Below are 13,350 nucleotides of genomic sequence, written 5' to 3' on the forward strand. Positions count from 1 at the left end.
GATTTTTATTTAAGTTTTGCATGAAACCCTAGTTATGGATACTTGATTATTATGTTTGGATTTATTTAGTTAGCAATATAAATTTTTGTTTATGAGTTGTTGTATTCTTAATGCTTTTATGGGGTTAAAAACAATGAATGATTTAGTTTTGTTTGCACCTCGAAAGGGGGAACATATTTAGATCTCAATAATTTACATGTATGCCTTTTAATCCAAATATACGAGGTTGGATTAACAAATTCTATGTTAATTCATATGTTGCATGTTTGATTGGAAAATATTCTTGTTGCTTGTGATTAATATATAATTAATTTTACTTAATGATATTTACATGAATCTAGGTTTCTATCCAAAAAGATTTTATCTAAGTTTATGTTGATGATTTCAAAAGAGCATGAAATGGGTTTCGATATTAGAGGATCCAGTTTGGTAAACAAATATAGCAAATAAAATAGGTTTATTGGGTTATTAGGTTGAAGTAACTAGCATGGATTCTATGTTCTAGGCTTCATAATCATTGAATTTTCCTCATTTCACAATTTTGTTGGATTTTGACCTACTTAGTTAATTTAATTTTAATTTGTTTTTTTTAATTTTCTTGCTTCCAAAATTGTAAATCAATATTATTACTAAGTTTGATAAAGAATTAATATTGAATCAATCCTTAGGTATTAACAACTATATTTTCCCACTACTATTATTGCAAAAAAGAATCATGCACTTGTGAGGATTTTTACACACAACAGTGTTTCGATAAATAAGCTTCTTCATTTTTAGAAGCTTATTTGGAATCGTTGGGTTTTGATGTTGGATTTCTTAGGCCCGGACAATACTTAGCGGCTTCCAAGGGGGTTTAGAAGTCGGTTTCCGTTGCTCACTTCTTTTATTGAGTCGACTGCTATTTCTTTAACCAAGCCAATTACTTTGGTATGGATGTCATCTCCTTCAAGTGTTGTTACTTGTCATGATTATTATAGGAACATTACTGGTTCAAGACAAGGTGTGAAGTCCAACATCGGTTAGAAAGGGGAACGAAGCATTCCATATAAGTGAATGTGGATACATTTCCCTTGCGAGGCCTTTTAAAACCTTGAGCGCTGGGTTGTAAGAGGATTTTCCAGACCCAAAGAGAACGATATCACATGCGGGTGGTCTGGACTGTCACACAAGGCCCTAGTTAAGCGCATCATTTGCTGGCTAAATTTATTCCTCCACCCCAGTCTATCCTAGGCTGGCAGCTTCTGTACAACATAGTTCCTATGGATGATATATTTTCTTATGAGTTAAAAATTTCCTTCTTGTGCAAAAATGTGTTTTAGGAGTGGTGATACTTTCAATCATCACATTTTACAATCCATATGTTTGCTATTTTGGAAAATCAAGTAACTTTCAGGTTTCCTCTAAATACTTTATTGATTATAACATTTATTTACATTTACTATGTCTACTCGAATGAGTTCGTAGCTTTTTAACCAATGGAAGGTTGTGATTTTTTGTTGGCTTTTCAGCAATCTGGTATGCACATAGCCAAAGCCGGTTCTATATGGTGTTTCAATGCCTATTGTCAAGTCTTTAGTTTTTGACCGGAAATCAATAAAGAAAACTAACTTGTTGCTTGGTACGATAAAAAATTAAATTTTCGAATCATCTTGTTCATCGAGCCTTGGGAGTGACGAGTTATGCAACCAAGTCTTGCAGAGTTCGTGTAGTTCAATGGTTAGCACTTAGGCTTTAGTTAGTTTAATTAAATCTTGTCAGTGCTTCAAATGGTTGTCGAGGTTTCCAAAAGCTTTGTTAAGGATTGTTTTACTGCTCTCACTTTGGCCTTTGAAATAGAGATTCGGGCAATTATTCATGCCTTGGATTTTGTAAAGCAATTTTCTTAGGATTAATTTGGAGGTAGTACAACTCTTCATGTGTGGTTAATTTGATGAAGGCGAGATCTTTGAATGTTCCTTGGTGCCTAAAAGCTTGGTCGAATTGCTTCCAATCCTTGTCTACTATAACCTTTTGTAATGGCGAAGCTGATGCTCCCTCTAAAGCTACAATTTCTGCTTTTAATGTCATGTGGTCTTTTCAGTTTTCAGATTATTGTATTAGACATCAGTTTGATGTTATAAGTGATAAGACATTTTCGCTTTTGCTGGCACTGACGGCTCCATCTTTCTGAATTTCGTACTATATATATTACATCACAACGATATTTTTTTTTTTTTTTTACTCATTACATGCTCTAGACGTCCTTTATTTTTTGATAGACTCGAATCCAGCATAGAAAATATAAGTAGAATTACTCTTAGTAACTGACTGATTACATGCTCCAGACGTCCTTTATTTTTCGATAAATTCAAATTCAACATAGAAAATATAAGTAGAATTACTCTTAGTAACTGAACTACCACATTTATCTACATTACAACCATATTATAGGGTAGATCTTTTTCAATTTTGCATGTAATTTGATTTTTTTTTTCCCCCCCTTCTTCCTTTGAGGTTTCTTGTTTGGGTTTTAACGGGGTGGTGGAAGGGTGGTCGTTGCTGTGGTTTCATAGCGGCTTCTATGTTCCTCTTGTTACCATGTTTATTAATTATTTATATATTTGTCTTGGTTTGGGTTTTGGTGTGCTGAGGAATGCCAATCTAGCTAAAATGTGTTTGACCCTTTACTTTTCCAAGTCATCGTTTCTGATAATAATTCGCATAATAATCCACATTAAAAAAAATATCATTTATTTGCCTCTGTATTTAAACGGTTAGGCAATGCATAAACACAGTATCTGCTAAATTAAAGGTTTATTGAATATATATTTTTACATCAAGTAAATGATAAACAATAAATTACTTTTAATTTTAATGCATCAAAGTAAAAAAAGAGTTTTTTTTTTAAAAAAAAATCAATTTAGTCGAATAATACCATTTTTTTTTTTTTTTCCTAACTATGGCTTACTCTAAGGGTGCTAAGAGATGATTATGTATATTTCGAAGAATTAGTTTTTTTATCAAACTTCATTGAAGAGGATGAAATTTTTCGAACTTTTTATTATACTTGTACGAAAACAATAGTTGTATCACTTTTGGTGGAAACACAATATCTGTTTTGGTCATTAATTTTTATTTTTTTAAAACTACTTAATTTTTTTTTATTTTTTTATTTTTGTTTTTTTGAAAAAAAAGGCAAAAAAGGTAAGTCCCAATTAGTAAAGAATTTAAAGTAACCAAATTGGTCATACAATAAAAAAATAAATAATATTTAATCCTAAAAATTAAAATTGGTAAAATGCTAGTAAAATATTGAAAGGCAGTAGAAGCTTCAAGATTGGTTTTCCACTTCTCTACCTAACGAAGAATATACTAAAAAAATTACTGGCGAAATAATGAATCTTATGCATTGCCTCTGTCTATATCCTTCTAATTCACTCAAATAAACTAGCAGCAACTGAAGGTGAAGCATAACAAGAGGATCTACTTATCTGTAGCTTGAAACATTGCAGGCATCAACCGAAAACCACGTATTAGTATATCATTAGGTAGAGGTTGAATTGGAAGAATTTAGGATTTTATAATAAGTCTCTCCATGTTGAACTTTCAGCTTCATAGAGCCAGTCTTTTCTACTTAAATCCAGCATCCTCACTCCAAAAATCACTATTCAAAGACAAAACAAGGTAATTTTATTTTGTTCTCACTGAAATGAAAAATTAAGTTATAATGGAAGTTATGTACGATTAAGAAAAAGCGTGTTCTCATCTATTGATCCCCGTCCTGCTCAGGTCCAGACTGACTACTTTTTGAATTTTTTTGGAACTTAAATCCATCTATTTAGATATACATTATATGTAAAATGGTCATATGCCGAAAGGATAATTTACGCAAAAGTTACTTTGATTGTTTATAAAAACAGTTAAACTAATCGGAAGAATAAATTTATTGTCATCATTATTTGGAAGGTTATAACTTTAGGCTACTTAGTTCAAGGTTTTATTTACATCCATTTAATTTCATATATTAATCTTAGTTCCGGGAGTTATTTTATATGTTATCTTCTTTGAATTTTGGATCTTTAAAATTAAATTCTTAAGCCTCAAATTCTTTCTTTTTAACTAAATTGAAACCATTGACTATGTGACTTGAGTTATTTTATCCTTCCATTTGTAAATCTTAACTCTTAATAAAATCTTCATGCTAAAAGGAAGAGAAATTGCATATGAAGCAAAATTGAAGAGGAATTTATACGAAAAAAGAAAATAAATATTAACCCCGCAAAAATTTCAAACCACAAAATGACTGAAATTTTACCACAACGATATTAATTGCATTTGCTACTGTTTTATGGAATTTGATTAAACATCGAGATACAAAAATCCAGCAAAATTACTCGCAATAAATTAAAGCATAACAAATTGTGCTACACTATAACTAGAAAAGCTGTTTGATACGTTTTACTAATTTCTTAAATCAGAAGTGAAAAAAAAAAAAAAAAAAAAAAAAAGCAAACTTGAACGATAACACATTCTCCATACAGATCAAAAGAAACAAAATTAAAGATTAATCAAAAAGACCGTTTGTTTGGCTCATTAGGCACAAGAATGTCACCTAAGAAAAAGGAAACAAAACATAGCAACAACAAAAATCAATTATGCAGTATACTTCGAGCTCATAAAACAAAACATCTACTTGGCTATTATATTCCTCCAGTACCAAGAAAAATACGCTAGTAGCGTATAAATAACAGTTCCATCTCAGGGGCTGTGAATCCTTGTGCCATTGTCTACCTTCGCAAAAATGTCTTTCTTCTCAACAAATTATGCAAACCAGTTTTAATCTGCATTCACCAACCAATGAAAATGGTTCTACCAGTTAAAAACAGTAAATGAGAGATGGCGAGGCATGATCTACCATAAAACAACATTAAGAGCAATTAATATATTTATTAGCGGCAACCTTACTGAACAAAATCTGAGCAAGAATTAAGTACTAGAATCAATTGAAAAACTTGTACAATTTACAAACATCAATGGAAGCTAACCACATATAACAACAACAACAGCAACAACAATAATAATAATTATATTATTGTTATTATTATGTTTCCATATTTCTGAAAAGAACTTCAACTCTTCCTAAGTTCACGCACAGATAAGTCATTATGAACCACCCATGTAAAATGGGTCTTCAAAATAGATTATATATCTTTCTTCATCATGAACACCCACTTAAAGTGATCTCAAAATTGATTCAGTCTCTTTCTCAATTAAATGTGGCATAGAACAACTTCTTGGCACACTTTCTCTCTCTCCTGTCTACCTCTTTCTAGTAGAATGAAGAGTAACCAGCTGTTATATGTCTAGGTCATGAGTTTTCATGCTACTTGAATCAACTCGCAAAACTCAGCATCAACAGCAATTAAGTTTATAACTTCAAACTCAATAGCAAGCAATGCATGGCATGGATTATCAGGGAAAGGAAAGGAAAGAAAAAGGTGGAGAGAAAAGGAGTAGAAAAGGAGAGCAAATGAGTGTTAGGTTGGGAATAAAATATTAGGGGAAAGAAGAACTAGAGGATTTTGGCCCATCCTAAGTTGGACACATCGTGTAGTAGAAAGAGTGGCATCAATGCAATAGATTGTTTACTTATCTCTCTATCGTCCTCCTCAGATAATGTTAGGTAAGAAATGCTTAGCACACTTTAACCCTATAGGAAGTTAGACTTATCTTTAGCAAGTAGGACTAGTCTGATTCAATACTAAAGACTCGTGCCATTGCAAATTATCATATACATTACTTCTCACTCCCAATTTATCATTTTCCATATGATTTTCTCACCTAATCACAAACCATCAGAAAGTAAACCTTCAGCAAGAAGTTAGTAAAATCTTCGGCAATTTGGAATGAAGTGACAGTTTACACATAGATCCCTTTTCTCACCAATGTACATTACCAGCTTATCCATGGATAAAGGCTGATTATAGCCAATATTTCAACCAATGCAGGACTAATCCAATGCACCCGTCATGTACCAAAATGACCATAAGCAACTAATAGCATCGAGCAAGATGTTCATCCAAAAACCAACTAATAGCATCGAGCAAGATGTTCATCCAAAAACCATAGTGTTTATGCAAGGAGAGAAACATTTATAAACCATATGAAGCATGAAATGTCGACTTGATTTCATTAATTGACAAATTGTTTAAGCAAATGGCAAGACCTCATTAATATAACTATATAAACATAGATAAGTTGCGACCACCGTGACCAGGCCAGATGCCGTGGTAGCAAGAGGAAATATTGACACAGGAAACCGTAATCAAAAGGGAAGCATGAGATTGTTTCCATAGCCATTTTATAGTTACTTTCTCATACGAAAATTTGTACATGCTAATGGCGAACAACAGAAAGAAAAATCAATTTTGACTTAGAAGATGAATCTAGACAATAACATCCATAGCCATTTTACAGTTAGTTTCTTGGTTTCCTGTTCTAATTTGGATAAATTATTCTTCCATTCAGCATACGAAAATTTACGCATGTTAATGGTGAAACAACCAAAAGAAGAACCGTCTTCTACCGATGATACTGCTTTAAGATTTTGAGTTCAATAACATATAACAAACGATATTTAAGAAACGAAAAGTAGAAACTTCTAGTAGACAGATTACCACATTAAGCCTGAGCATCAATTTGCTTATCTTCGGTTTCCTTTTCAGCAGGATTTGCCTCGGCAACATCAGCATTCTCTGTGGGTGGTTGAACTTGTTCCTCCTCTGGTAGAGGCTCTTCCACATAGTCATTCTCAAATGCATCTGCAGGCACTTCATAGATTCTAACTTGTGGCTTAGACGGATCCTTCACAAGCACATACTTGCCCTCATTCAATTTCATGCACAAGTCCACAATAGACTTCACAATCCCCCACATGTTCGACGTGTTAAGGTTAATTTGCCCAGCAAACTCCCTAGGTTTATATCCAACCACAGCCAAAATCACATGGTTAAAATGATCGCGAGGATGAACCCGCGAAACATATCCCAACTTCATTAAATCAGCGCTGGCCAAAAGTGCTTGCGCTGTCCACTTAGCTAACTTATTGGCATTGTTCTTAAGCTCAGTAGCCAAAACAGCACCCCTCTGCGTCTCCAACTTCTGCCTCCAGTCAACACCAGAATACTTGGGATCAAACTCATTAAGCGCATTCAATGTCAAGAACGATCTCTGCTTATTGACCTCCACGACACTCTGAACCTCGCACCGCGCAACAAGATACATATCATCATCAAGCTTCCACCGCCTGTACCGATAAGCTACCGAAGCAACCTCCTCGCCCTCGTTTGCAAATGGATTTGGCTCATCGAAGGTCACCTTATTTCCATCCCTAATCAAAACTTGCTGCGAGAAATTTTGATTGATGTAAGCAGCCTCAACGCTCAACGAATATGCAGAATTTATATCATCCTTGGCCTCAGGCAAAGGCTCCTGCGAGGTCTCGTGGACAGAAAGCAAATCGAGCTGCGACCCATCTCTTTTATCGAAGAAGAGCTTATTCCCAACGCGCTGAATCACAATATCCCAAGAATAAACCGATCTGGGAGCGCACATGAGGGTGGAGAGGATGGTATCTGTGGCAAAAACCGTAGCTTTATCCTCGTTTGCAAGGCGGCGAATGACTGGGTCGTCAGTGGTGGTAACCTTGAAGAAGTTGCGATTCTTGAATCGCTCGAGGCGGCGCTCGTTCTTGGGAGTGATTCGATCATACGAGCGGTCATAGAATTCGAGACCTCCGCAGAGTAAGAGATCCTCTGGCTCCGGCACCGAGAAAGAGAGCTTAGAGAAGGTGGAGAAGGGAATCTGATCGAGCATATTCCATTCCGGCTGGATATCCACCGACGACTTGAACACTGCTGCCTCGCGACGAGGCATGTTGACATTCGAGCGGTTGAGATTGTAGAGGCGGTCTCGCCGTGCCCGTTCCTTCTCCGCCTCGCGCTTCCGGGCCTCCACCTCCTCGTCACGACGCTGTGGGAGCTGCCGCTGCTGGTGAGACCGCCATTTCGGCCCGAACTTCGGACGCGGTGGGGGTTTTCCGTCCACTAGCCGGAACGATGAGTCGTCATCCGCCGACGCGGGGAAAGACTCATCGTTGGTGAAGTCGAAGACGGAGTCTGACGGGTTCTTGGAGCGGGTCGGGTTGTTGAAGGTGCGGGTCCAATCGGCGATCCGGCCAAGCTTGTCGGAGCGCGAGAAAGGGGCGAAGGGGACGTTAAGAGGGAGATTTGAAGTGGTAGCTGCGGTGGTGGTCGTAGTGGTTGCCTCAGGTGGGCCCCAGCCATCGGGGTTGAACGGTACTGCTCCGACCTCGAAGCCCCCAACCATATTTTTGGATAGCCGATCTGCCTTCTTCAGATGGAAACAACTGAGAGTGTGAAACCCTAATCGGGCTTGGGTTTGGGGATGGAATTCAAAACCCTAGCGCTGCAGGTGATTTATAGGAGTTATGAGATTACAGTTTTACCCCTGCACGTTAACCCCTACGATCGCATTTCCTATCATTTATATGCATATACATTATTTACGTTTAGCTTTATCTTTCTTTCATTAAATTATATTTATCTTTCTTTCATTAAATTATAAATTAAAAAAAAAATTCCATTCTTAGAGAAAGAAAACAAAAGAACAAAAAGTTTACTTCCCTTCTAATTTTGATTTAATTTTTAATTGAAAATTTTAATTTAATTTAGATTTTAGTTCGAGCCGATAGATAAAGGGTCCTTTAAGTAACGTTTCGAAAAACAATATTTATATTAAGTGAAGCTATTAGTACATAAAAATGATATAAATTTGAAATACGGGATAAATTGAATAGTATTATAAATGATAAAAAATAATTTTTTATAAATTAATTTTGTAAAATAAAAATGTTATATAGATATATATATTTAGAATTTAAAATTATATTTGATAATATATTTAAAAATAACAAATTGTAACACAAATCAAAGCCATTCAAGTTCTTCCTCAAAACTGAGATTCTGGTCAAAAGATTTTTATTTTTATATTTGATAAATGTAAATACGATGTCTATATATATATATATATATATATATGGTAAAGAAAATATTTTTTTTAAAAAATGGTAATTATTTTTTAAATTTATATATATTGTTAAATAAAAAGTTTAGAATTTTGGCGTTAAAATTTTGAATATTCAAAATATAAAAATAATCCCAAAAATATCAAAAATTATTAAATATCGATAAAAATTCATAAAAATAATAAAAATGGATAGAAATTTATTTTAAAAAATAAAATTTTTTTTAAAATTTTAAATTTATTTTATTTAATTAATTAATTATCAAATTAACTATAAAAATTATAAAAATATTAAATAAATATTATATTTCTATTAATGAATTTATGGCTATAAATATGCTATTATTAATAAAAATATATATTTAATAAAATTATTTATTAATTAATATATATATATATAAAACAATTACTATATACATTATATTTCATAAAGGTCATTTCAATATAATAAAAAACTTCTAGATTGTTAAAAATTGTTTATATCTTTATCATTTTTATTTTAAGATGTAAAATATAAGAAGTGATTATTGAAAGACATATTTTTTTGATAATTTTACATATAATTGTTAATATGTCAGCGATATGAATAACTAATAGTTAAGTTTTCAAATAATATATTTTTTGTATATATTTTTAATTTTTGTCTAAGTTCTAATTTTAATTTACTTTATATATTTATACAAATATTAAATTTATCATTGTAATATATGTATATATAATAATGGGTAGGTAAACTTGTAATTTGAAAAATTAATTTTTTCTAAGAATATGATAGGTAGACTTGTCTAGTACAATTTTGAATATTATTTGTTAGATGTGAATTTTTTATTTTTATTTAATTAATTATTGAAAGGCAATTAAAATGTATTAAAAAAAAAAAGCCTATCAATTATGTTAATTTGGAAAAAAGGTTTATTAAATGCCAATAATATTTATCAAAATTTTTGATAAAAATATTAACTAAAAAAATCATATATACTTTTAAAAATTCTATGCATGGAAATTATGGATTTTTTAACTAAACTGTTAAAGATTTGATATAAATATTATAACATAAATTTCCATGGAAATTATGAAGAAATAAAAAAAAAATTGATAGAAATTATGAAAATTATATCCGTTTTCATTTTGGAGCTAAATTTTCCTTTTATATGTTTAAAAAGATGAAAATTTTGCAAAAAGTTTGGAAAAAAATTTCAATATTTTTAAACTATGGTTCAATATGGTGCTTCTATGTGTGTTTATAGATATATATATATATATATATATATATAATAAATATTTTTGTATTTAAAATAGAAAATATTATCTATCTCTTTTTTATATTTGTTTTCAAAATTTTTCAAATTCATGCAAAACGTGGACATTATCTAAATTTAATCATATTTTAGAGAATGTTTGCAACTTTTTTAAATCCTAAATTTTAAATAAAGCTTCCAAATGCATTTTTGACATTTTTTCAATTTGTAAAATGAAAACTCATTTTGTAAAATGATACCCTAAAAGTTTTGGCTCTCAAAATTAGTAAATGCCAACAAATTATTCAAAACAAGATAAAAAAAAATCATTATAGCACCCTCTAATTTAGTATTTTTCAATACTACATTTTTATTATGCAAATTATCATGACTGCCCTTTACATTTTATCTTTGTTTCAATATAATATAATTTTTTAAAACTCTTACATATAAAATAAAAATTTAACCCATTTACCCTTCCTTTCACCTTTTTTTTTTTTTCACTTCTATATTTTTTTTTTCTAAGAACTTTGAAAAACAAACAAACAAACAAACACAAATACATAGACATACTTCTTCTAATGTTGCTAAATCTATTGGTGTTAAAATAACCCTTCCCCAATTTATCCAAACATAAAAATAAAAAATAGCAAGTTATATATAATAATAACGATTGTCTTAAATGCAAATTCAGAAGTTCAACTTAATACATTTGAAATTATTTCTTTTATTTTTTTTAATAAATATAATGGTAGTTTAATGTGTATACTAGAACCAAAAAAAAAAAACTTTAAAAAAGAAAAGTTCATCTAATCTCTTTTTGTTTGTTTTTTGTAAGTTCATTTCGAATGAGAAAGATTGATGATCTGGTTTTGATTCTTCAATGTAAAGCTCATCAAAGAAATCTTTATATATATATATATATATATATATTTTTTTTTTTTTTTTGATAAGGAAGATAGAATTTGAATTATTGGGTGCCAAAAGACCTTATTGCCCTTGTACTAAAATCATGTGCAAAGTCACATGCTTATTCTGTTAATGTTTTAACAAAAAATTCAAAAAAGACCAATGCTGTAAGTTTTACCATAATTCTAAGTGTAAATGGTAGGAAAAGTAATTTAGGATGCAAAGTGCAAATACCAATATAGTCTGGAATGCAACTTTACATATACTTTAAATTAAGAATCCTATTTCCAAATCATAAAACCCAACTTAGTTTTAACATGCAACATCTTAAATCAAAAGATCCAAGAGACTTACCAGAGAATCTCAACAAACCCTTAAAATGAAAAGCGAAACAAAGTCTTAAACTTTAAAAATCCTTTAAGCCCATATTTTCATGACAAAATCAAAACTCAAATTTTAAACTTCCATTGATGTACTCCAATTCCACAACCCAATCTCACATGCAATGGTACTAAGTTGAAAAAGAACTCAAGAGTGAATTAAAGGTACCAAAGTTAAGTAAAACGCATTGGAAAACAATAGCCCTGGTGGTGGTAATGACGGCAGGTTAAAGCAAAAGAAAGAAGAAGAAGAAATAGCTAAAACCAAGCTTAGCACTAAATCTTGATCACTTAAGAAACTAAAAGAAACAAATTGAAGAATAGATAATAAGGAAGTTAAAGGAAATCTCACTCTCTAACTCTAATTCTCTTGATTTAGCCAAAAAGGAAAGAGAAGGAGAAGAAAATGAGGATGGTGGGCTTGTTGGCTTCGATTTTGAAACAGTGAAGTAGAAGGAAAAAAAAAAATAGAATGGAATTTGGTTTTAATGGTGGTTTGAATAAGAAAAAGAGAATGAGGGCAAAATTGAAATTATAGAAGGTCCATAAATTTTGAATTTACACATGTAGCCTTACATGAAACTGGAAACGGATGCATACTGTAATGCCTTGCCATTCTACTAGTATCCCATCATTTTTTTGCTTCACTGATATTGTCTCTAATTTATCCACCGTAAATATTGCTCTTATTTAAGCATATTTAACCCTATAGTTTTTTTGAATCCTAAAGCTAACCATTATGAAAAAGGTTTTATTATTATAGAGAATAATTATATTTACATTTAAGCAATCACTGCTCCATACCCAAGCAATATGGGATTGGACACAAAGTAGTATTTACTAGTAAGATAGTCTACCAATGTCTCATATCCTCCCACACTTATCTTGATAGACTCACACAAATTCACCACTAGTGATCACAATCCACTATAGTATATTGTTCATTGATTTGGCTTCTTCTTGCATCGCATTGCTCAGATTTCATAGATTTTACAATATAACCCACTTGGGACCTAACATTCTCACTAGCACACCTTCATTCGAGTATAGACTCTAATACCATCTATAACGCCCCATCACTTCATTGGCATCACATCACTTTTTTACTCCACCGATATTATCCCTAATTTAGTCACTGCAGGCGGTGTAGATTTTTTTATTCAGACTTCTCAAAAATCTATACATCCTAAGATTGTTTCCACTACAGCATGCTTAACTCTAAGGTTCTTGTAACCTCTTTGAAAAAGGCTTTGGTTATTTTAGAGAGTGACAATTTTTACATTTAAACCATCAACATTCCATACCTAGGTGAGATGGAATTGGATACTAAGTAGTCTTTACTAGTATGGTAGCTTGTTGGTATCCTATACCTGTCCACACCTATTCTGATAGCCTCACACCGATTTGCCACTAGTTTTCATAATCTATCCTAATATATTGCTGACTAATCTTATCTCTCCTTCCGTTTATCCTTCAAAGCACACAAGTTTTACATTAATTGTTATGAAAAGCCACAATATGTGGTTTTTTCTAAATGTAGGAGTAAAAAATGGATTTTGGTTATTTTAAAGGCAAATTTGAATTTTTTGGGTCAAAAAATGGTAGGAACCAAGAATTAAGCTCAATTTGGATCAAGCATTAATAAGATTCTAGAAAGATTTTTTTCAAGATTCTAAGAAGATTTCTTGAAAATTCTAGAAAAATTTTGTTGAGAATTTAAAGTAGAAGTGAATGTCATA

General features: G+C 31.7%; 1 protein-coding gene across 1 annotated transcript; it reads right to left on the bottom strand.

The window, feature by feature from the left end:
* Positions 1 to 4,515: 4,515 nt before the first annotated feature.
* On the bottom strand, positions 4,516 to 8,462 carry LOC107424068 (eukaryotic translation initiation factor 3 subunit D). Its single transcript, XM_016033762.4, has 2 exons — positions 6,657 to 8,462; positions 4,516 to 4,820 (listed from the first exon to the last, which is right to left on the bottom strand). Exon 1 carries the CDS (start codon positions 8,365 to 8,367, stop codon positions 6,661 to 6,663), a length of 1,707 nt encoding a protein of 568 aa, XP_015889248.1. The 5' UTR covers positions 8,368 to 8,462; the 3' UTR covers positions 4,516 to 4,820; positions 6,657 to 6,660.
* Between the last annotated feature and the right edge of the window lie 4,888 nt (positions 8,463 to 13,350).

Source organism: Ziziphus jujuba, chromosome 1, assembly GCF_031755915.1.
Source record: "Ziziphus jujuba cultivar Dongzao chromosome 1, ASM3175591v1".
NCBI classification, from domain to species: Eukaryota; Viridiplantae; Streptophyta; class Magnoliopsida; order Rosales; family Rhamnaceae; genus Ziziphus; species Ziziphus jujuba.